Below are 25,396 nucleotides of genomic sequence, written 5' to 3'. Positions count from 1 at the left end.
TATGAATCAAAAGGACTCACGAAACAAAGTGGAAACAAGAGACAAGGCTATAGGTTTAACAAATTCACACGACGTCAGACTAATGCATAAGGCGAAGATGTAGCAAGGTCAATACTCCGACGAGGAGTGTCAGCAGTCACAGTCCTTATGAAGGCTTGATTGAGGATGGGAAACAGGTGCGGCGCAGGAGGACACGCCCCATCCCTCAATCAGAGGCTAATAGAAAAAACAAAACCACACAGCCTGAGAGAACAAACACAACAGGGATACAATTTGATTTTGTTCCGTGACCACGCTCATAACTCAAAATATTTGTATTTCAAGTCATCTTTCCCCAGTTAAATGAGTTGCATGCTGCCCAAAAACCAGAGCATACTTTGTAACATTTTTTTTTTTTTTTAAAGAAAAATAACGGCACAATAAAATAGAATGCAAAGAATGGAACAGTTTTTCTATGGCAAAGCTATCTGGCTCTTTTAAATACACAACCTGTAATTCTCTTTGTTTGATGTTTAGTTTGACAGTAAACTTCAAGTATTTTTAGCTAATATAATACACATAATTATTGTTATTATTATCGTAATTACTATTATTGTTGTCGTTTTTTGTTATTATTGTCATAAGTAGTAGTCCGAGTATTAGTGATCTGAACCCCCACGCACACACAGAATTGTCATCATAATACCATAATACTATCACACCTTATTATATGTAGTAATTTTCTAAAGGTGGCGTTTCAACCCACTGTAGTGGCCAGCGAATGCATCGCCACAGCATGCTTAGCTTCCTGTGATGTTCTTTTTATTTTATTTTTTACCTCGTCACCAAAACAGCATCTGCGGCATCCAGCACCTGGAGCGGGCCGGCAACAACCTGACCTTGTTCGATTCGCTCTACTTCTGCGTCGTCACCTTCTCCACGGTGGGCTTCGGGGACGTCACCCCGCAGATCTGGCCCTCGCAGCTGCTGGTGGTCATCATGATCTTTGTGGCGCTCATTGTGCTTCCCATACAGGTGAGAGAAAGAAAGCGATGTTAAAAATAAAAAAAGAGCAGTAATGTATTGCCAAAGAGAGACAGACCAATACAAACAAGTTTGCAATGACATGTTTATTTAACATTGAATTATCTAGCCTGTCGACTTTAAATGACATAATAGTCATTTTAGAATGATACCTTCTATTGAAAGATTGAATTGCACACTCAGCCTAGTAAACTCGTTTCAATGAAGGTTACATTGAGACGAGCTCACTCAGATACACGGAGGTGACTCATTTCATCCATCCTACGTTGATTTGCAACGCTATTTTTATTCCGAGAACTCACTCACGTCCCCAAATCCCGCACGCACACTTTGCTGCACAGTACACATGGAACAACTTGACAAACGTGTGAGTTACATTCTATCCTAACAATTCCCAATCATGGTGCATCTCCCAACAGGCAAATGATTGCTAATACATAGAATATCCTCATTGTGAATGTGTGTGTGCGTGTGTGTGCGTGTGTGAGCGTGCAGACAGGTGTCTGTGCCGAAAATCAGACAGCCAGGATGATTCATTCTTCTACTGTACATATTTTTACTATGCTTTTTTTTCTGAGAAAGAAAAAAAACAAAAAAACATACTTTTATATGCTGTACTTTCACATAGTGTTCCGGTAACCATAAACAATGCTGTGTGCTACATTGAGTTCAAACGACACTATTTTCCAATGTTGTATATTTAATCAAGATCACTATTTTGCATTAAAAAAATTTTTAAAAAAAAATAAATAAATAAAAAACACTTTTTAAACGCTGTTAGCATTAGCATAGGCACTGCTGGCTAAGCTAGGAGATAACATTTCCGCAGAGTAAGAAAATTTGGATTTAACCATTTAGTTTAGTTTACTTGGGCATGAGACATTTAAAACAAACATTTATATACAGTAATTAGTACATTGTTTTGAAGCCCAAAAGGAGGAGGCTGAAGCAAGAGCTTAAAGTTGCCTACCCCATCATAATATACATCATACAGGACCCCCAAATTTTTCTCACTAAACATTAATACTCAACATAAAGGGGGAAAAAAGCAACAATTGAAGAGGAGAAACAAAATGCTGAACAAAACTAAATACTGCATAAAACAAATAAAAATGGAAATTAATGTTCTTCGGCCCTACAGCTATCTGCTGGCATACCACATATTATTCCAAATGTAATGCCACCTAATATTCAGTTCTAAACATGTTTGTTCCATCCAGAGAAACCCTGGATCTAATGTGCTTCTTTAGCATATTTATTAAAAATACTTGTAATGTATATATTTTTTTTAAAATTGGTCGTATATATTAGCAACACACTTTTGATCATTTTCATAAATGAACCCCTCTTCGAGTGATACAATTTCTCTTCAGGGTCGTACAAACACACTGTACCTTGAAATGAAATGCTCCCCTAAAAGTACAATTACTCTCTCTATGAGTAAACAATTGCTGTATTTTTCTTGGAAGTTGACTGCTATTTGCGTTATATAATATGAATAGAGATTTGAGTTTTACTAGATCTTCATGCTTGAATAGTTTAGATTCCAGGAACAGTGCGTTTGTATGGGCCCTGAATCCGACATTGTGCATAATCAGCTTTCTTCTGTAGACTAAATAACATTTCCAAGTTTGTTTTGTGTTTCCCCAAACCTCCATACAATAGCTTAAGTATGGAAGAATAAGTGAGCAATAAAGTGTGTGGAGTGATTTTTGTTTTGTTTTTTTTAATCAAGCAGGTACCTGCATTTACTCATTATTGCAATATTTTTTTGCTAATTTGGAACAGTTGCTATTTATTTGAGGTCTTCAACTAATATTATGACTCAGTAGCGCCCCAAGAAACTTGTATTCCTTTACCCTCTCAATTTCAACATGATCGATTTTAATTTGGATTTGAGTGCCCTCTTTAAATTTACCAAAAAACATGACTTTTGTTTTAAGTATATTTAATGAAAGTTTATTTTTATTATCAAGCCATTCTATGAGTTTACCGTTATCTCTATTCCAAGTTGTTGAAGATTTTTGCCCGAAGCTAGTATATCACATAAATATTTAAAATTTTGGTTTTACATAAGCGTTAATATATTATTTAATTATTTATTTTATTACTATTATTATTTTAGATGCTTTTAAAATAGTCATTACATTTTTCAGATTTTTTTTTTTTTTTTTTTTTCATCCAACAAAAAAAGACCATTTCTATAAGAAATCTTCCTGTTCATAGCCTGTGACTACATCTTGACCAGCAAATAGAGTATCCCCAAAATAGAGAAATATGAACAAGTTAATTGAAATAAACCTGCACCGGCTAATGACAATGTGTGCATCACCAAAATGGATGCCGTGTCATGCCCTTCTCTATTCAGTCTCCCTGTGCTTTTCCATAAATACCCCTTGACATTTAGATTTGGGCTCCACTTGGTCCTAACCCCCCAGCCCGTGTGTGCGTGTGCACCTGTGTGTGTCCTGTCATGACTCATGACCTACACAGGGAAGCCTCAGACCACATCATCAGGTTTTAGCTACAGCATTGTTTTTTGTTTTGTTTTTTTCATCTTATTACTTGCATCCACTACATTTTCCTGGACAAAAAAAACACACTCACTCTTCTCTTGCTCAAACCTTGAACCATGTGTTGCTGTGCTTTTATACACACAGCACGTAATATTGATGCAACTATTATTTTGTTTTGAGATGTTTTTGTGTAAACAAATGACAAAAGATGCCATCGCAAGAAGGCGCCTGTTGTCATGGATTCACGTACTGTGGATGGATGCCAGCTTTTCATACAGCGCCGACGTTGTCTCAGCACAAAATCAATGACGTTTATCTACACGACCACCCGCAGTAAAGCAGCATCCAAATAAATTGTCACTTGAATCCTGTTGACACGTGTTGTGTGCCTGGAAAATACTGTTGGCTATTTATCACAACTCTAGTACAATTGTTATTTGGTTTTACAATACAAGGCATGAGGACCATGACCACCTAATGACTCAAGGCTCATCTTAGAAATAAATTTATGTATTAAAACAAACAAATTTGTGATGGATGATTTGTTGTTAAAGCAGAAAAGTGTATAAAAGTTACATGAGAATGTGTCATGGAAGCCTGTTATTACTGCATACTGATATCAGTACAAAAGAGTCACTCATAATATTGCAACACTTCATTTTAATAAATGAACGTCATTATGCTCATAAATGCCATCTGAACATAGAACTATTAGGGCAAATTGCAGCATTTAGTTAAGTGATAAAGATGACATTTTGAAACAAAGTTTGTGTTTTTCTGTCAAAACAGCAAAATACTACAAATTTATCACACCCATGTTTGTGGAGTCAGTGGAATGGCAGAGCCTTTGCTTTAATGTTACCAAACAATGTGCCTTCTATTTAATAACTTTATGTCATAACTGCTTTCAGATAAAAAAAAAAGTAAAAAAAAAAGTCGTGTTTTGGAACACAAAAAAATTCATGTTCACCGCAGCAAGTGAGCCATGATTGCGGGATTAGGTAAAATCAATAAAACAAACAAACAAAAACACACATATACACACAAATTGAGGTAAGGAAAAAAAAAGGAAACTGTTTTTTTTTGTTTGTTTGTTTTTTTAATGTCTCCGGTTCGAGTCCAGGCTCGGACCTTCCTGGGTGGAGTTTGCATGTTCTCCCCGTGCCCGCGTGGGTCTTCTCCGGGTACTCCGGTCTCCTCCCATATTCCAAAGACATGCATGGCAGGTTAATTGGGTGCTCCGAATTGTCCCTAGGTGTGTGTGTGAGTGTGGATGGTTGTTCGTCTCTGTGTGCCCTGCGATTGGCTGGCAACCAGTCCAGGGTGTCCCCCGCCTACTGCCCAGAGCCAGCTGAGATAGGCGCCAGCAGCCCCCGCGACCCTTGTGAGGAATAAGCGGTCAAGAAAATGGATGGATGGATGGATGGATGTTTTTTTAATGTATGACTTTAGTTGCGGTCTTCTCCAGGTACTCCAGTCTCCTCCCACATTCCAAAGACATGCATGGCAGGCTAATTGGGCCTAATTACCCAATTACCTAGGTTAATTACCCCGCCTACTGCCCAAAGCCAGCCTTCAGCACCCCCCCGCGACCCTTGTGAGGAATAAGCGGTCAAGGAAATGGATGGATGGATGGATGGATGGATGGATGGATGGATGGATGGACTTTAGTTGCAAAATTTTGAATTTTGAGAGCAGCATGTCCTCACTTTGCTGTGTAATGTGTCCACCCTGTTTGTGGTGCAACTTTTATTTGTTTTTTATTCATATGATGAAAATTATATATCCTAAATCGAGCCACGAAATTTGTGATAAACGACAGTAGGGAGTTTCCTTGATCATTGTGGTAAATTTAGCATTTTTAGAGAAACATGCCCGCCATTTTGTGGAACGTGTCAAGGCATGACAGAGATTCACTTTTAAAATTTTGAAAAACTAAAGTGATTTTAAACTTTTGTGGTGAAACTTTACATTTTTAGAGCAGCATGTCCAAAATTTTTGTGGAGTTTGCGCATTTATGTCATGTGTTGTGGGATGACTTGTATTATGCTTTTTTAAATTATTATTATTATTATTATTATAGAATGAAATAATGCAGCCAAAATTTTGTCACTTATAAATGATGGCAAGAAACGATGTTTTGTTGACTCCACTGTCACAAATGATAGCATTTCCAGAGCAGGATATCTGCTATATTTATGGAGCGTTCTGCTACAAAATAACCAACTCATTTAATTCAGTAAAATCTCCAGCTAATTTGCATCCTGAAGTTCTGTTTAATTTCCTGACTGGCTTTTGCCAAATCAATCGGATACTCTCGGCAGCACATGGCCTGTTTTTCATTTGCCTGCTTAAATCTAATGTCCATCTGGCCAATGTGCCCGATATCATCCCGATTACAGTTTGAGCAGCTGGCCTTCCTGTGGATGGAGCGTCAGAAGTCCGGCGGAAACTACAGCCGCTACCGGGCGCAGACGGAGAAGCACGTGGTGCTGTGCGTCAGCTGCCTCAAGATCGACCTCCTCATGGACTTCCTCAACGAGTTCTTCGCTCACCCTCGACTGCAGGTGCTTCACGCGGCAAAATTGTCCTCCTAATCCTCTCCACCTGAGGTCAACACCCAGGATAAACGTAGCATTTGGAGTAATCACACCAACTGCTCCGTGTGTTTGCTCAATGTGCACTTGTTAACTTGTTGACATCAAAGATCATTACCATTGGATCTCACATTTTGGTGAGGAATTGCCAGAACAAAACATAACAAAATACATCAGTAGCTCTGTTTTCTCCCTAGGAGTCTATTAATTCAGTTCTTTATTTATTGCAGACACAAATAGGGTCCATAGCAATAAAAGAAAAGGGACAAAAATTTAAAACAATCAGGTCATTGTGCTAATTAAGAGTCTCTCCATCCAATGCTTCCTCAAAGCAGATGTGTACCTACAACTGCACAATTGCGGATTGTCAAAGTCTGTATAATTTAGTTTTTTGACTCATCCAATCGCTGCATAAATTTAAATATCAAATGTCTTTGCAGTGCCTCACAGGTAAGAATGTGAGCATTAACAAGCAACTGGCTTGCACTGTACCATCTGGGCACCCTCAGCAGGAGCCTAAAGGTGTCATTACAGGCCACAGTGAGTCTACGGATGGTGCGCCGCTTATACTCCCACCAGAAGGGAGCCGTGTACAGTGGAGCGCAATAGGCGTTAAACAGGGCACACTTCACCTGAGGAGAACATAGACTGAATTTGCGCAGCAACATGTTCGCCTGGGCATACCGTTTACAATATTGTCTCGGAATGTCTCTGTCATCACGCCAGTCATCAGTGTTACGTTCTGAGGTTGGATCCCATAGCGCAGACACAAATAAGAGTTTAACATCAAAAGGCATGGAACTAACTTGACCAGAAACTACGAGAATGCATCGAGAATCACGAGCCCCCTTGGGTTGTGGAGATACACAGAGGAACAAAGGTAATAATCCGACAAACACACATAGAGAGTGAATTGATTGGTTTGGCTGTGGCTAGACATGTGGGTAACAGGACTGACATGGACTTATCTGATTGGCTGTTGACCAGAAAAGGCAAGGCAAGGCAAGTTTATTTGTATAGCACATTTCATACACAAGGCAACTCAATGTGCTTTACACAAGGAAAGACAACACATAAGCATCAAGAAACAGTAGTTAACATTCAGAGGAAGAAAAATAAATGAAAATAGGTTACAAAATTTACTAAAAAGAATATACAATAACAATCTTAAAACATTATTCAACAAACTTTAAAACATTTAACATAAGTAAGTTTAAAATAATAAAAAACACTTAATTAAAGCTGTTTAAAAAGAAAAAGAGATTAAAGATTCTTGACATCACATAGCTCCTGACATTACATAGCATATTTCCAGTTGAAACCAGATGATGGTTACATCAGTTCAAAACAGACACTTGACCTCACGGTCATGACCCAAACACAACCCTTGAATGACCCAAACTTAACCCTGGCATGACCCAGTCATGACAATCAGTTGTCCCAGGTACTTGACTTTGCAAGCATGTATGAGAGGCTTTCCACATAGAAACGATAGAAATTCGAAAGAGGGCCCAAAATTTGCAAAAAATGTGTTGTGTGTGAAACGTGTCGTGTATGTGTGTGCAGGATTACTACGTGGTGATCCTGTGCCCGGCAGAAATGGATGTCCAGGTTAGAAGAGTACTTCATGTTCCTCTGTGGGCGCAGAGAGTCATCTACCTGCAGGGGTCGGCTCTCAAAGACCAGGACCTGATGAGGGCCAAGTGAGTCGTTGTGGCAACATAGAAAACAAACGTTTCACAAATCACTTTTTAACTCATTCACTGCCATTGACGGAAAAATACGTCAAATGATAAATTTTTTGCTGGGCTGGCAGTGAATGTGTTAACATTCTTCACTGCCACATTAAATAATAATAATTACAGCAGGCAGTTGAATGAAAGATGCTTATCGTTAAAAATGCAACTGCTTCACCTCGGGCTGGCTTTTTTTGTCTACTGGTCTCCTACCATCTCAGTCATCAAAGATGCACTGTTTTTTTTTTTTTTTTTTTGACAAGTCGCAGAGTAAACTAACAAAAGCCTGGCTTTCCTGTGTCTTCCCTTGATTCTCCCCTTCTCGCTCTCACTAACCGCCTGCAGGATGGATGATGCTGAGGCCTGCTTCATCCTCAGTAACCGGTTTGAAGTGGACCGTATCGCTGCTGTACGTTACACTTGGCTTTTCTAACCCCTCCATTTTGCCTTTTCAAAATGCCCAATAAGAATTCTTGAAACAGCCTCGGTAGGCCAAAAATTGACACAAGTATGTCGCGATTTCTTCTATCAAAAAATGTGCAAGTACCTCTTTTAAACAGCCAGTAAATGTCTGTATTTTTCCACCTTTGTTGCTGTTTTGTATAAACAACAAATGAAGACGGCCTGGCAATTTTCAGTCTTCTGAGGTATTAACAGAGCCAGAGCATGCGGGGGGTTGGCGATATTTAAAAAAAGAGCACTATATTGTAAAAAAAAAGAAAAAAAGAAAAGAAAGAAGAGCTCATACTAAAAAAAGCACAATATAGCAATGCATATAAACCACCTACAATCTCTAATAACAATATTGAGGCGCTTACTTTGTAATGCAAGCACACATTGATCGCTTCATAAGCAAATTAGGTTCCCCTTCATCTGTCAATTAGCATAGATTTTAAACATAGAAGGCCAAAACATCCCTAATAAAAATTAAATTGCACAAATAAACTAGCCACTAGAGGGTGCTAGAACTGCTCAAATGGAAATCAACCTGACTTTTTTAACAGATGTGTTCCTTTTAAATATTGTGAACATGACGACGGCGATATTGTGGCAGTTTTATTATCACAATATCACGATATTGCCCATATCGTTACATCCCTAGTGCTGACGTCATGAGGATGTAATGTCACTGTGTCAAATTGAACGCAGTTGCGGTCGTATCCCACCTTCCCTCTTTTCTGTGTAAAAATCAAAAGCGGATACTTATTGGATCTTGTATTACGCCTCTGATCTTCGTGTGACAACACGACGCAAGGTCATTCCAGGGCAGCGACAAGCCTAAAATGTTGTGTGCAGCATTTGATTGTTCCACACAGTCTGTGGTTGATGAGGATTATTACGCGAGGTCTACAATCTGATGCGGCTAATGAAAGAGCTGCGGCTCCATTTCACTCCTGTGTCACCCTCACTCCATCAATTTCACTGCCGCCCGTCTCCCATTTGGCCAGGATCATCAGACCATCCTGCGGGCCTGGGCGGTGAAAGACTTTGCTCCCAACTGCCCGCTGTACGTGCAGATCCTCAAGCCAGAGAACAAGTTCCATGTCAAGTTTGCAGGTGGGTATCAAAGAGGAGAATCAGAAATTTAGATACGCTCATCTATCTTGGTAGTGAAAACTAAAAGACTCTTGGTTCTGAAGGCTTGAAGGGTATCAGTTGAAAATTGAAAAGAAGGACGAAGACAGAATTTAAGTGGAAACAACACACCAGGAAGGTATGAGAGGTGAAGAGGTGCAAAAGAATATTGGATCTCAAAGATACTGCTGTAATAGAAAATGTTATTTCCCCATTCGTGTTTCTGTCCCTTCCAATTGATCACGCTTCCACCACAGTCAAACCCGCAAGATGTTTGTGTGTGAGCGGTATGATAACAAGACTGCGTGCTCTGAGCCGAAAGCTGCTAGTTTTCCTCAAGTTGTTACTAAAACAGTTCGGAAGAAAAGCCGTCATTGTGTTGCCAACACAAAAAGCTCAATCATGTTTGTTGTTATGTTACTTCTACTTCAGTGAGGGATGCAGAATCCATTGTGTTAACAATTGCGGTTTCTTGCATTAGAATTTGAAAGAAAAAGAAAGAAAAGTGAAAATCCTGCATCAGAAGGATTTGTTGAGGCTTGTTGGTGAATGAAGCTCACTAGCTGATTCATCCAGTGCTTTTTGACCGATGAATTACACAGTGCAGCCCTATGATGCCTGGCCAGTCAACAATAAATGAATGCAACTTAATTAAGAATTACACAGCGACAGCAGTGAGTGCATGCAAGGTCGTGGATTGATTGGCTCACCACAAGCATGAATTGCCCGCTTGCTTTTGCCAATCCAGAGGACGGACGTGCGATCAAAGGTAGCGGCAAACTGCCTTTCGTGTTTGTCCGCCCAATGATGATACACCATCACGTAGATAGTCAACAACTGTGATCATTAACATACTTACCAGTAACAGTTTACGTCTCTTCCGGGATACCTAATGGAAGATTTCAGATGTGTACAGAAACGTTAGGATGCAAACATATTTATACCCAAAGGGAACTTTCCTACCTTACCAGTGTGAAAAGTCCATCTCGATCAGTCAAAGGTGTAAGACTAAAATGTATAAAGATCTTTTTTGTTTTGTTTACCAGAGCAGCACAGCACACATCTTTAAAAACAAAAAAATCAATTGGGAACATTTTGTCTTTTGTAATGTCGTTTCTGTTGATCAGCACACAATGGAACTTCTGGTAATTGCAGTGCAAATGTCACACACATATTTCTCCCTGCTACTTAAGCTTGTTTTTATGGCTTTTGGATTGATGATGGGACCAATAAATTTGGGCTCCTGGATGGAAATTACTGACTGGTTTGACGAATGGGAAGCCAAGATGGATAAGCCTTTTGTTTTTACGATGATTCAACATATTTGGGTAAAAGGTTGGTACTTGTTCGACCAATGACGTGATTCCTCTGAATGAACTGCTACTGACTGAGGGGGATTAAATGAAATCTCCTTTGGCCTGGACCACCTTCCCTTTGGGAGCAGGAGTGGTGCCGCTCAGGTGAGGTCACATCAAGGTTATTGACACCACTCGATTGGTGTTTGAGAAAGTTCGAGAAAGTCTGCAAATTAAGCAACTGAAATACCTTGCCAGGTGTCACCAGAGGATAAAGAGCTTGTATTTTCAAGATCCTCTGACATTTTCTGTGGCCCAAGCAGACTTTGACATTTACATTACAGAGAGGAAATATCTCAGAGACCATTTAATGGATTTCAATGCAATTTAATCAATCTGCAGCCTGCCTTAGCCATGAAGGATATTTGTGGTCCGAAGAAGAAAGGAGCATCGTGAAAGGATGCAGTATGTCGTGTGTCATTCACACACTCAAATGCTCTGACAAAGGTCGGCAGCTCACGCTTGCCTGACCTCCACAACTGTCATCTTTGTCTGCAGATCATGTGGTGTGTGAGGAAGAGTTTAAGTACGCCATGCTGGCTTTGAACTGCGTGTGCCCGGGTACTTCCACACTCATTACTCTGTTGATCCACTCCTCCAGAGGACAGTGAGTTCACTCCCCCCTGATTCTTTTCTTCAACAGGCAGCCATTCTTATAAAAATGTATTAAGTACACCTGATCCTCCACAAGGACACAGGATCAAAGATAATGCTCACTTTTTAGTGATTTTATTTATTGTCAATGTTTATTATTATGAGTCTGTTTTCAGCAGTTATTTTAGTTCACGAAAACTATTGAAATAACCAAAACTAAAATTCTAATCATTTTCATTAATGACATAAAATAATAACGAAAATGCTTGTTTAAAAAAAAAAAAAAAAAAAAAACTAACTGAAACTATATTTTACGTTTACAAAACTAAAACTAATAATAATTATAGTGAAAATGTCATTTGCTTTAGTCTTTGTTAATTAATTTAATCCATGAGCCTTTGGGGTTGATTTTAAATATGATTTAAACTACCGTATTTTCCGCACTATAAGGCGCACCTAAAAGCTGACCAAGCGCCTTATAATCCAGTGCGCCTTATATGTGGATCACTATTGAGCCGCAACAGGTCTCGCTGTCAAGACGCTATCAGTGACCCTGCATGATCGGTGACGCGCATGCGCAGAAGATCCCGCCATCTTGGATGGCTAGCTAATACTGATACTTTACCTCAGAGAAAATAATAAAACAGCTGTTTATTCATTTTGGGAGTGAATGGAGTTGTCAGAAAGCTGGTTTGTAATTATTAATAAAGTTTGACTGACCTATCTGACTGTTTTGTTGACGTTCCCTTTAGCGCAGCACCATCTAATGGATGTATAACGTAACCCGAACCTCTACTGTAGAGCTTTATATATGGAAAAAGTTTTAAAATATGGCATTCACTGAAGGTGCGCCTTATAATGCGGTGCACCTTATTGTGCGGAAAATACGGTATATTTATTTTGATATTAACTGGAATAAGGACATTTGGAAGTGTGTTACACAGTAGTGACGTCATCTAGCAGCAGCAAAAAGAAAGCCACAAATTACCAAAAATGAAAATTGCAAATCTATAATAATCCTGGTTTGTAGTTGTGTAAAACTGCACGACATCCTATTGAGAGTTGCTGTTGTGAAATAGCAAAATATTAGAAAACACAACTGCGGAGTCCAATAATACAATAATTGTACTGAATCTCATGAGATTGTGTAAAGTGTACCTGTGTTGACATGATCAGCTCCATTCATTTATTTGAGATGAACTTTTTCTTGGTGTTTTTCAGAACTGCACCCCAGGAGGCCTTTAAGCAACGTGGAGGAGCCTTTCAAGCCCTGAACAGGTAAGATTTGCTCCTCCTTCATATATCAATGTTTTATATGAGTAATTCAATAATTTGTACCTCTCTGTAAGAAATTTCTCCTCAAATTGTGTAGGCCTATTTAAATTCTTTAAATCCCGATTTGTTACCTTGTGGATTTTTGGCTGAGGCAATGACGCATGACCAGGCTGTAATGAACGGAGTTAATCAACTGCAAAGTCGCTTTAGCACTTGTTTATAGGACATTTTTGTCACGGGCCACCCACATTCACACTGCCCCCTCAGCCTTGCTTCCTGTTATCACCTCGGTGGCATCCACATCTAAAGCCGACGGTATACCTCTGAGAACACGGCTGTCCACTTAACTTGTTCTATGTGTTCTACGTGGGCTCCGTTGTTCCGACAGGCTGCCCGTCCTTGTCCGTGTACTGATTGAATTATTGATCAAACTGCTCTCACGGAGGTGTAAGACGTTAATTCTCCAGCCTTGGGTGAAAAATCCTTCTGACGATTGTCGTCGAGCTGGAAGCTTTGTGTTCAACTCTGAAAAAGGTCATTTTGATGACACGGCCAATCAATCCTTTTGTCCGTCTCACAGGGAAGGTGGCGCCTGCGCTGCCGACCAGTGGCATCGAACCTACCGCCGCTGCTCAGCCAATGAGGTGCACCACATTCGCCTGGAGGAGAGCAAATTCTTCGGGGAATACCAGGGCAAGAGTTTCACCTTCGCCTCATTTCATGCTCACAAGAAGTAAGTGACAGTAAAAAGTCCCACTCAGTGACTGTCGGTCGGAGTTTAACTGTTTCCATGGCATCAGGTATGGAGTGTGTTTGATCGGCGTACGCCGGCTGGACACCACCAACATCCTGCTGAACCCCGGCCCCTGTCATATCATGGGAGCCGCTGACATTTGCTTTTACATCAACATCTCCAAAGAGGAGAACTCGGCGTTTGTCCGTGGACAGAGGGAGCCATCGTGGGGCAGTGCGGGGAGCAACGCCGGGGGGGTTCACCAGAGCATTTATCACGGACTCACACGCCTGCCGGTGCACAGCATTATCGCCAGTATGGGTAAGTGAGACAGGCTTGCTAGACAGTTACTTATTGGCTTCTATTTATAGTTTCTGCTATTAGAAAGTGAGAATTCTGGGAAGTGGAGATTAAAGTCAGAATTCTCACTTTAAAGTGAGAATTCTGACTTTAATCTCAAGAATTCTCACTTTAAAGAGAATAGTAGCACTAATAAAGTCAGAATTCTGACTTTATTCTCACAATTCTAACTTTAAAGTCAGAATTGTGAGAATCCTGCCAAACTTTTTTTCTCTCTTCACTGGCCCTAATCTTCCTCCATAAGTCCCAAAGTATTGTTGCTAGTGTTGTTCCGATACCGATACAGGTATCGGCAGAGGTGCCGATACTGCATTAAAACAATGGTATCGGTATCAGTGAGTACTCACAAGTAACATGCCAATACCATTAATTCCAACGCTATTATAGGATTTTGGATGCAGCATCTTGTGTCTTGCTTGTGCACGATATTCACTGATATGTGACATGTTCACTGCATGCTGATCTAAGATATCCTATTGGCCCTTGAATGCTCTAAACCAATAGCAGGACAGCTTTTTCATGTTAAGGAAAAACAAAACATAAGTATCGGTATGGTATCGGTATCGGTCGATACTGCAAAGTTGGGTATCGGTATCAGTATCGGGGGCCAAAAAACGGTATCAGAACAACACTAATTGTTGCACATGAAAAAAATTGTATGAAAAGTAGAACATGTATTGGACCCCATTTTTCACTCTTCTGTGAAGACTTTGTCGAAAATTGTGAAGCGTTTTGTCCATTCATCCGGAAGAACACTTGTAAGGTACAAGATTGCTGATGTAAGAGTGCCTCCACTCTAGTTGTTCCTGAAAGTGTTAAGATTAGGACTCTTTAGTTCTTCCACACCCAAGTGCATGCATATATCCAAACTGTTGGAAGTCTAAAAATGTCATGAGAAGACAAATGGACTTTTGTGATAGATTCTTGCACTTATGTGACAGCTACTGGCCCGAGTTAAATATTGGCACCTGTGACAGTGGTGGCGCCTACCGTATGAGACACTTGCACCTATGTTAGAAAGAAGCACCACCCTATGAGGCAGATATTTAAATCTATGACACAATGGAACAGTGATAATTTCATTGATGAAATGTGAACAGTTGAATTTTTGAGTTGACCACACCCTGATTAATTCCTGTGACTTTCTATCTTTTTCAGGTACAGTAGCGATGGACCTTCAGGACTCGAGCGACAGCAGCCCCGAAGGCCCAGACCCGGGGAGCGCAGGGCCGGGCAGCGGGAGGGGAAGTCGAAGCAGCTCCAGGACGGAGATGAGCGGGGCCAACACTTTGGCCTTGCCCGCCCTGAGTGACTCGGCCGAGGAGAGGAGGCACAGCATCGCACCTGTCCTGGAGTTGGTGGACGGCGTAAGCAACCCTACTTTTGACCTGCTGGGAGACCAGTCGGAGGACGAAGGCGGGGAGGAGAGCAAGGACGACGGCGACAAAGATGAGAGTGCTCACTGGTGGGGTCGACACTGCGAGTGAGTATTTGAAATATGCGGTTTGAGTTAACGGCAGTTGTTCAACCATAACTGTGACTTGTGTGATCCAGATGGGTGAAGGGCTACCCGCTCAACTCCCCATACATTGGGAGCTCTCCTGCTCTTTGCCACCTTCTACAAGAAAAGATGCCTTTTTGCTGCCTACGCATGGACAAGGTAAGCACTTTAACCCATTGACTGCCCTTGACGGTTGGAGACGTCAAAAATTAATTTTGACTGGGGTGGCAGTGAATGAATGAAGCGGATCACATTCTATTCTATATTGATGACATGGCCGCTCTCCTCCTCCTCCAACAGGCTTGTCACCATATCCCATTTGAGGATGCCCGCTCCTACGGCTTCAAAAACAAACTGATCATTGTGTCGGCAGAGACTGCAGGGAACGGCCTGTACAATTTCATTGTACCTCTTCGGGCCTACTACCGGCCCAGAAAGGAGCTGAACCCCATCGTACTTCTTCTGGAGAGCATGTGAGATGGTCTTATTAATTTTTGGCTGTTTGGTGTGGCTATTTTTGAAAGCAAAAAGGATATGTAATGCTCCTCAGAAAGGCTGCTGTGAGCATAACCGTCATACTATGAATCTTTGTTGCGCAAGGTGGTAAAACGTGGACTTCTCCAGTGGGGAAGAATAAGCGAGCTATTTTTGGCAACAGTAAACATGATTTGTGAAATGCTGAATGCTTTCAGGTCAATGCTGCGTTTTGTGGCTAGTACAGGACAAAGATAGCTGGGCAAAAATGCAATAAAATGATGAGTCACTGTCGAGTAGTGCTGTGCTAAATTCATTTCAATTGGGAAGGGGCATGTGTTTGCATCACTGAAGTGAAACTGACATGCTTTTGTTTTGATTGGGCTAGCCCTGAGGCAGACTTCCTGGAGGCAATCTGCTGGTTCCCCATGGTTTTCTACACAGTGGGCTCTATGGACAAGTAAGGCACATCAAAGGTCTTGTCAAATTTCATGATTCATCACAGAAAGCCTTGGATCATCTGCTGTGAAATCCTGGGAATAACACTTTTTTTTTTTTTTTCCCCTTTCTTTTTTTTGGGGGTGGGGGTTGGGGGGTGCACGGGTGCCTGTTAGTCGCAGGATTTTACGCTAAATAGCATCAATACAACAAGAAAATGATGCCTGTGTCAGGTTAGAAAGTAAAAGTAATGTGTTAGACGTTGCCCTCTTTGTGGCAGAAAGTACAACCTTTGCAAGTTACATATGAGAGAACGCTGAACTTTTTGTAACAGACCTGCCTCAAAGGTGACAGTTTCTGCCCCCTTTGGGTCAGTGTTCATCTATGAGTCAAATCCTGGTGGCAGCAAAGTGGCACCCAGGGGAGAATGGCACCACATAGTGGAACCTATTTGACAGAGGTGGGCATCGTCATTGACTGCAATTGATGATTGATGGAAGTGCCCACCTTTTTTTTTTTTTTTCTTTTTTTTTTCTAAGAGCTCAGAATTGTTCATTCGGTAGTCTTACCGATTCAACGTCTTGTCATCATTGCTCTTTTTTTTTTTTTTTTCTTTTTTTTTTTTTTTTTTTTTTTTGTGTGTATGTGTGCGTGCGTTTGCGTGCGTGCGTGCGTGCGTTTGCGTGTGTGCGTTTGCGTGCGTTTGCGTGCGTGCGCGTGCGTGCGTGTGCGTGCGTGCAAATACGTATAAATTTATACTCATTCATTCACCTAAAACCTTATAAATATCCCATTACCCTTCGCCTTAACCAGGTACTTCAGAATCTTGCCAGAGTCGTGAGATTTAAATGGTCAGGAGACCAGAGAAAAGGTCAGAAAAAAAAAGAAATAAAGAGAAAAGAAAGGTAAATCAAAGTGAAATCCAGCACCGACCAAACACTTCCTGCCTTCCCCATGGTTACAAAATCAAAGTCTTACGCCAACCCCGGAAGCCTCTAAATTCCAGCAAATTTAGCGAGATCTCAAGAGCCCAGAGGAAAAACTAAAGAGAGGAAGGAGGGAAGGATCGATAAGGCAGAGTGAGATCCATAGAAGCCAGTACATCCAATCCATCAAAGTGAAGTCCAGCACCAACAAGACCCCTCCTGCGTGGTTACAAAACCAGAGTCTTATGCCAACCCCAGAAACCTCATACTTCTAATAAATTAAGATCTCAAATGACCAGAGGAAAAACTAAAGAGAAGAAGGAGGGAAGGATAGATAGAGCAAAGTGAGAACCACAGACACCAGCACCAACTGATTCAAGGGGCTGTGGGAGGGAGAGGGTACTTCTGTTGAGTTTCAGTAGATGCTGGTGCAACGGATCTGGCATGCATAAGGACCACCACCAAAGAAAGAAGCCGTCAACCGCGGTCCAGTAAAGCGAGCACCCCCCCCCCCCCCCCCCCCCGACTCGCATAGTCAAGCATTCGCTGAAAGTGATGAAGCACACACCAAAAGGTGGGCACTTCCATCAATCATCAATTGACCTTACCGTGGCACACCGTTCCCCGCCCACGAAATGCGACGAGCAGAGCCCGCCAACATTTACCGGTCGAGATGAGCTCAAGTACATTCACAGTAATGGCAAAGTTGTGAAATCTTCCTTGTGATTTCTCGAGTCGTCTCCGGGCACTCTGGTCTCCTCCCATATTCCAAAGACATGCAAGGCAGGTTAATTGGGCGCTCCGAATTGTCCCTAGGTGTGCTTGTGAGTGTGGATGGTTATTCGTCTCTGTGTGCCCTGTGATTGGCTGGCAACCAGTCCAGGGTGTACTGCCCAAAGCCAGCTGAGATAGGCTCCAGCACCCCCCGTGACCCTTGTGAGGAATAAGCGGTCAAGAAAATGGATGGATGGATGGTATTTTCGGGACGCCGATATTTCTCTTCGAAGCAAGCAAAGGGGGCTTTCATTTTTTTAGTGAAGGATATGTTCACTCCCTCAGCATGCAATTTTGCCCTAAAACAAAAGGAAATACACATCGCTGTCTGCTGCTGCTGGTCAGGAAAAGACAGTCGCCTCACTCACTTTGACCGACTGTCGACAGAACCGAAGTTTTTGGACATTTTCCTGTCAAGCAGGGTAAGAATTAATTTATATTACCGTAGAGTTTCAATGTTTTGTTGGCATTTATGTTTTATATTTATATTTATTTATTTATTCATTTATTTTGGCAAAAAGTCAACAAACGTGTGGATGGTTAGCTACCTAGAGCTATCGTTAGCCTTTGGCAAAAAACAACAATGAACCTTACCTTAATTATAAGATGTAGTAGTTTCTGGTCATTTTGGAGGGATTCAACTGGTCGTGTGTGTGGTCTTCCACAAAGTTTGATCCAGCGCAGACATTTTTCGTAATTGTTTGATGGTTTAGGGAAGGGAATAAACCGGACAGTGTCTCTCTTACACAAGCCGTGATTACCGCAGGACGCCGGTTCGTCGATCGGGATAACGGCTATCACTCTTATACAAGCCATGACTACAGAGTTAAACCATTTTTATTCATTTGTTTTCTTGGCTTTGGATAACCACTTAATGCACCACCGGGAGCTGGATTGCTTTTGTTTGTCTGCAGCAAAACGCACATGCCGTCACAGACATGTCTTGCGTCTTGAATGGTTTACTAGGTCATGCGGCCGTGGTTTACTGTAAGCTCAATTCCAGTCAATGACCATGTCCACCTCTGCTATTTGACATACACTGACTAGGACCTATGCAACACATAGTGACATGGATGTGACACTACCACCTTTGTGCCACTCATAAACCAAACCACGATCTCTTCAATTTCTTGCATCACACGCCTGACACAAACGAAAACATGGAATGCCTAAAAGCACCGTTTGGGCAGTAAAAAGCCATGGCTATGGCTACAGTATGTAAGAATGTACAGTATATGGAGTGATGTTGGTTGTCATCAAGAAAACCTTTGGGAAAAAAGGGTGGACTCATTTTTTTCCATGGCTGTATATGAGTCAAACAGTGTCAACTTTGCCACAGAGTTGCTCCTACAGCATGTGACAGAAGCATCTAAGCAAGAGATAGTGGCACACGTGACATATTTAGTGACACCTGTATATGGCAGATATGGGCAGGTCTAGGTGAAATTGTCACACATGTGACAGTTGTATGATTCCGGTGCTGGAACCCCTGCGGGAGGGGCAGAATCTATGCGACGGTGGCATAAAATGAGTCAGAGGCACCTATGAGCCAGACAGTATTCCCTATGTGACAGATTCTGGCACCTATGAGACAAAAAGTGGCACCCACACCTTTGTGGCAGATCGTGGCACTGATGTCAGGCATATTAGTCCCTGCGAGTCAAATAGTGGCACCTGTGAAACTGATAACGGCACCTATGTGACAGTTCACGTGTGAGTCAGATCATGGTGCCTTTGTGGCGGATTATGACCCTGACAGCAGGAAGAGCAGCTACATTCTGTGTTTCATTGCAGATGTTGTATCTTGCATCGTGTTCTGCTCTCCCAACAGTTTAGACAGCTTATTGCGATGTGGAGTGACATTTGCCGACACCATGGTGGTCGTAGACAAGGAGAGCTCCATGATTGCGGAGGAGGACTACATGGCCGACGCAAAGACCATCGTCAACGTCCAGACCCTCTTCAGGTCTGCCTCATCCACCTGATGCCTGCTCCAATGGGCTCTTTGCACAAATCAACTACTTCCTGAACTCAACACCAGTCCTTCATTTCCTGTCTTTCATGAGTGGACAAGCTGATTAATCCAGGTGTGCCTGATCTCAGAAACTACAACAACATTGGCCAGACACACCTGGATTAATCAGTTTGTCCACTCATGAAAGACAGGAAACAAAGGTGTGGTATTCAGTTCAGGAAGTAGTCGAGCTGTGCAAAGAGCCCATTTGACAGTTTCTGACTCTTGCCAACTCTTGTCTCCACGCGTCCAGGCTGTTCCCAGCACTGAGTATTATCACTGAGCTCACACACCCGGCCAACATGCGCTTCATGCAGTTTAAAGTCAAAGACCACTATTCTCAAGCTCTGTCCAAGCTAGAAAAGGTAAACGTGACTTCAAATCATGGAGTGCCATGTATTGTGCACGTACACATCTCCAGGCAAAGGCTCAATTGTGGATAGTTATCAAGCAAATGCAGATCCACCAAATGCTCACTTCTATGTTTATTTCATCTAATCAAGATGGAGTTGAAGCAGAAAATGTGTTTGCATGTGTTTGTGTGGGCGCACGTTACTTGCAGAAGGAAAGGGAGCGAGGATCCAACCTGGTGTTTATGTTCCGCCTGCCCTTTGCAGCAGGCAAAGTGTTCAGTGTTAGCATGCTCGACACACTCCTCTACCAGGTAACAAGAACATGCACGATCTCATGAAGACCTCAATCCAACCTGGTTAACCAACGCCGCCTCACTTTGGACAGTCGTTTGTCAAGGATTACATGATCTCCATCACCAGGCTGCTGCTGGGCCTCGACTCCATGCCCGGTTCAGGCTTCCTCTGCGCTGTAAGAGCAAACACAATTTGATGGCTGAGTGGTCAGAAGTGAATCAGACGAAGAAGTGCGATGATTTGTCTTCTAGATGAAGATCACAGAGGACGACTTGTGGATCCGGACGTACGGCAGGCTCTACCAGAGGCTGTGCTCCTCCACGGGGGATATTCCTATTGGCATCTACAGAACAGAAGCACACAAGCTTCCGGTTTCTGAGGTCAGTTGCTAGTGCGGCGTAACCGTGGACAACAACAGGCCGTCCTCGCATCAGGAATGAAATGGGATCAAAACAAAAGGTGTGTCTAAATGTTGTGTTGTATGCGACGTGATTCCATATCAGTCGCAGGTATCCATCACAGTGGAAGACTACGAGGACACCAGAGAACCCAGGGAGCCCCTGCTGTCCCGAAGTGGCGCTCACCGCAACTCTACCTCCTCAGAGCCCGTCTCGACTTCGGCCCACTCCTCAGACCACCCGCTGCTGCGCAGGAAGAGCATGCAGTGGGCGCGGCGTCTGAGCAGGAAGGGGGGCCGGAGCTCAGGGACGGCCAAGGGTGGCAGCGGGAGTGCGGCGGAGAGGATCAGCCAGCAGAGGCTGACTCTCTTCCGGCGATCGGAGAGACAGGAACTCAATGCCCTCGTGAGGACCAGGATGAAGCATTTGGGCCTTTCTCCCACCGGCTTCAGTAAGTCTGCAGCGCTTGAAGTAGTGCTGCTTGTAAATTCTTCCTATCTACATTCTTCCTCCTTTTTCCTTTGCCTTTATTCAGCGTGTGAGTATCCACCTCATTTCCCATTTCACCTGGTCTTTCTCCCCATTTCAGATGGCATGACAGGCCAAGGCAACAGACTGTCTTACATCCTTATCAACCCCTCTCCAGACACCAGACTGGAGCTACATGATGTTGTGTGAGTAGTACAGAGGACATGGTGGCAACTCTACAGTGGGGGTATCGAGCCAAATATCGATATCTGATCGATACTGGCACTATATCGCTCTCGTAATTTAGTTTCAGTTCGGCTGTTTTATGCGGCGCTGGGGTTTAGTCAAACAGGTAACAGGCATGTCGCAGTAGCCACAGGCAGACTTCCTCACCTCCTGTGTTTTAATCGCGTGCTGTCACGTGACTTAGCATCTCATCTTTGTAGTAGATTGCATGAACACATACAGTATTGTACTTCAAAAATAATTTTTTGGGGTATGTTGTTTTATGTTCTATATTTGTTGTTGCATGATCATATTTAACATACTGTTTATTTAGGTTGAAAAAGAAGTGTTGAAGGCAGCAATTTTTTCGTATTTATAGTTTCTGAATCGTATGTGATCAAGTATTTGTTTACATTTATTTTCCTATGATCACTTCGTCCACTAGTTCGCTCTGTTATTTATTTGGTTGTTACGAACATAACTATTAGAGATTTTTCAAGAATCATATCCAGTTTAATACATTTTGTAAAAGCGTTATTTAGACGTACGCCGTCGTTATTTACGTCGCAACGCGTTCAGTGCGTAGTGACATAGAATGGTGGTGGTTCTCTGCCGACCAATGCAAAACGCCTCTAAAGAAAGCAGGGAAAGCCTGAATTGTGTTCCTAAAAGGATATCAAAACTCTTGAATGCGTCTGGTAAATGACGAAAGCACCGCGTGAGGGAGGGTGACTCTCCGGATCGCGCGTTTCTTTTGGAAGGCTTTATACCCGTTTCACATGGTCGGCAGAGAACCACCGTCATTCTATGTCACTACGCACTGAATGCGTTGCGACGTAAATAATGGCGGCGTACGCCCAAATAATGTTTCTACAAAATGTATTAAACTGGAAATTTTTGAAAAATGAATCTCATAGTTATGTTATTAAACCAAATAAATTATATAGAGCAAACTTGTCATGACAGTCGGGATTCCTTTTAAGAAAGTAAAACAAATATTTTGTTATGGTTGCAATGTTTCTGTGGGGAAAATTTATAAAATAATAATAATAAAAAATTATTTTCTATTTATCAATAAACTTTATCCTAATTTTGTCCTTTGTTTAAAAAGAAAACAACACAAAAACACCTAAAGGTTGAAAATTGATTGTGAATAAGCAATGTGATGATACATCTACATTAATTCAAAAAATTATTTTACTCCATAATTTAAAAAAAAGTATCTATCGGTATTGGCGATACTGGCCCTGTATTTACTTGGTATCGGATGATACAAAAATTTGCAGTATCGCACACTCTGGCTTAAATTTAGCAAGAATAGCGCACCCGTATGGAATATCAGTGTTACTGCATGACAGTCATGCCTCTGCATGAGTGTTGCAGACAGCAGCCAGATTGTTGAAAGTAGCTATGAACCTTCATAAAGCCAAGCTTATCATATCATGGGCGGAGAAACTGTGAGGTTATTATGCAATTAGTGGTGAAGTGCAAAAGTGATCGCTTGAAGAAACATTTTCAAAAATAGAACGCTGGGTTGTTTAATTTCACACTTTATAGGTGGGCAGACGTGCTAGAGAGCCAGCATTTTGGATACACGCAATAAAATGAGAATTTTTCATAACATTTGAGCCCCCCTCCCCCCCCCCCCCCCCCAAAAAAAAAGAGAGAAAGAGAGAGAGAGAGCCTTTTTCATGTTTACCAATGCAACAGTGGCCTCTACTGCCTCCAGTGATAATTACAGTTGTGGCTGACAACAGATTTGCCATTGAAATTCAATTTGAAGCAATATTCTTACCAGTTTCCCATCCATAGGTACCTGATCAGACCAGACCCTCTCTCACTGGTACCCAATCAAGGGAGCGGCAGGAAGTGCAGTGCTGGACTCGCAGACAGCCACAGGTTTGATACCCAAGACAGCACCCACCTGTGAGATGATGAATGGATCCCCCCCCCAAAAAAAGCAAACACTGCAGAACTCACTTTTGAGAGAAGCGGCGAGGAAGCGAGAGCGAAGCAGCCATCGAATCTTCTTGAGTTAACCATGGCGGACATGTGTGGAGCTCGTCTTAGAACGCCGAGGACGTTTCAGTCGTGCACCTTCTTCATTTCAAAGCAAAGAGTTCGGAACACAGAAGTGCATTTAATGAGAAATGAAAAACTATGTGTTTATATCTACGTCTGTGCATGTTTTGTACTGCAGCATACACCACTACGTGGACAAAAAGTGTTGGGGAAGCCATATCCGTTGTAGGATCACATTCACGCATCCTTTGTGGGCTTTGCTTGACCACGCTGGAGTTCAGCAAGGTTCTTGTTTGAGAATTGTGATTGACTGGCGACCAGTCTGAGGAGTACCTGGTCCCTTGCCTCTCGCCCTATATAGTCGAGTTCCAGCTCATCGGGGCCTCTAAAGAGGACAAAATGGACGACTGATTAAAAGTGACGGGAAAGGAAGGTGTGCCCCAATACTTGCGTCCTTGTAGTGTAGTAGACCTTTTCAGATGTTTGTAAACGAAAGGCACCAGGGTACTTCTGGGTGGCAGAAAGCTATTGACTACCACTGACTTTAAGTGAAAATGACGAAAACGTGTTCTATTTGGGGTTGCACCACCAATGAAGGATTACGCGAGTGGATGTCATAAATATCTCTTAAATGTACGTATACAATCTTTGGTTTGGTTGTCTTTGAGTAAGTTCGCAAAACCTAATGGTTGCTAGCTAACAGCTTTACAGGAGATTTTGCCACCCAGAAGTAAATGTGACATCATTGTGAAAAGGTCTGTATTTGCAGTGTGTATGTGTGAGAGCAAGAGTGAAAGCGACACACTGCCGATTTAACCCCAGAACCATGCAGCTGCCAAATGGAAGTGAAAAGACGTCTTTTTGTTGGTGAGTTTTTGTCACATTAACTGTTGTTGGGTTTTATTAGCAGTGTACTCACCTTGTGAGTGTTCCCCACTATTTTTCTATTTTTTTCTCCCTATCCTGCCGCAAATGTGAGACCCTCAAAAATGCTTACATTTGGCTTTACACTGTTGCAATTTGTTCACGAAGGTTCTGTAGGCTCTTTATGACTGAATGTGCCATTTCCCCACTCGAAATGAATGGTGCAGCTACTGTATGTGGTTGCTGGAGCTTCAGTGCCATTTTAAAAAGAACATGTACATATTAAAGTTGGTCAACTTGTCTTTATTTTACTTCTGTGTAGTGTGCATTCCATTTCCGTCACGTCATTTTAATCATAACCTTTGAGCAATTTCCAGGCCTGGATGGGTAACATTAACATTTTTGAAATGACATATGAATTCTCATTGATGAGATTTGAAGTTGTGGGGACAGTTTGGTGGTCCCCACTAGTTCAGACCTCTTTTTGAGGGTCAAGACTTGGTTTTAGAGTTTAGGTTTAAAGGCCCAGTCTGCCGGTTTCACTCAGGAAAATGCACTTTTTGAATACAGGATTTAAACAAACAAACAATTTACAGATCTGGGCTTGTCTTAAGTTCTGGTGGTGATTTTGTCCTAACAAGTCAAGTCATCTTTATTTTATATAGGATAGCGCTTAGTTGATAGTTAGTTAGTTAGTTAGTTGATAATGAGATTGACAGACAGATGCTGCAGGTTAAGAAAATTTTCATTATCTATTGTTACTTTACTATTTTTTTTTAAACTAGCTCGAGATGCCCTGACTGAGGTTTAACTGGCATGGTTCTGCTATAAAATAAAAAATAAAATAAATAAAAATAAAATCGGAAGACTACATCCCCAGT

At 42.0% G+C, this 25,396-nt stretch overlaps 1 protein-coding gene across 5 annotated transcripts in view; it reads left to right on the top strand.

Annotated features, from left to right (window-relative positions):
- Positions 1–24,816, top strand: part of kcnt2b (potassium sodium-activated channel subfamily T member 2b) — a 59,843-nt gene extending 35,027 nt beyond the window's left edge. For 4 of the 5 annotated variants that reach the window (XM_077525899.1, XM_077525914.1, XM_077525924.1 and 1 more), the window contains 21 exons: positions 834–1,014; positions 5,942–6,106; positions 7,703–7,839; positions 8,218–8,281; positions 9,321–9,429; positions 11,301–11,409; positions 12,618–12,674; positions 13,252–13,404; positions 13,472–13,725; positions 14,923–15,247; positions 15,319–15,424; positions 15,566–15,738; positions 16,128–16,199; positions 19,709–19,843; positions 20,145–20,256; positions 20,454–20,555; positions 20,630–20,713; positions 20,790–20,918; positions 21,042–21,387; positions 21,526–21,610; positions 23,442–24,816. In XM_077525899.1, the coding sequence (XP_077382025.1) occupies positions 834–1,014; positions 5,942–6,106; positions 7,703–7,839; positions 8,218–8,281; positions 9,321–9,429; positions 11,301–11,409; positions 12,618–12,674; positions 13,252–13,404; positions 13,472–13,725; positions 14,923–15,247; positions 15,319–15,424; positions 15,566–15,738; positions 16,128–16,199; positions 19,709–19,843; positions 20,145–20,256; positions 20,454–20,555; positions 20,630–20,713; positions 20,790–20,918; positions 21,042–21,387; positions 21,526–21,610; positions 23,442–23,559 (3,016 nt within the window). In that variant the 3' untranslated portion in view covers positions 23,560–24,816. The remainder of the gene's footprint in view (positions 1–833; positions 1,015–5,941; positions 6,107–7,702; positions 7,840–8,217; positions 8,282–9,320; positions 9,430–11,300; positions 11,410–12,617; positions 12,675–13,251; positions 13,405–13,471; positions 13,726–14,922; positions 15,248–15,318; positions 15,425–15,565; positions 15,739–16,127; positions 16,200–19,708; positions 19,844–20,144; positions 20,257–20,453; positions 20,556–20,629; positions 20,714–20,789; positions 20,919–21,041; positions 21,388–21,525; positions 21,611–23,441) is intronic. The other variant, XM_077525906.1, reaches the window with a different exon arrangement.
- The last annotated feature ends 580 nt before the right edge of the window (positions 24,817–25,396 follow it).

The sequence above is a fragment of the Festucalex cinctus genome, chromosome 1 (assembly GCF_051991245.1).
Source record: "Festucalex cinctus isolate MCC-2025b chromosome 1, RoL_Fcin_1.0, whole genome shotgun sequence".
Classification (NCBI taxonomy): domain Eukaryota; kingdom Metazoa; phylum Chordata; class Actinopteri; order Syngnathiformes; family Syngnathidae; genus Festucalex; species Festucalex cinctus.
Note: the sequence above shows the minus strand (reverse complement) of the source record. Positions and strands in the feature narration are given on the sequence as shown.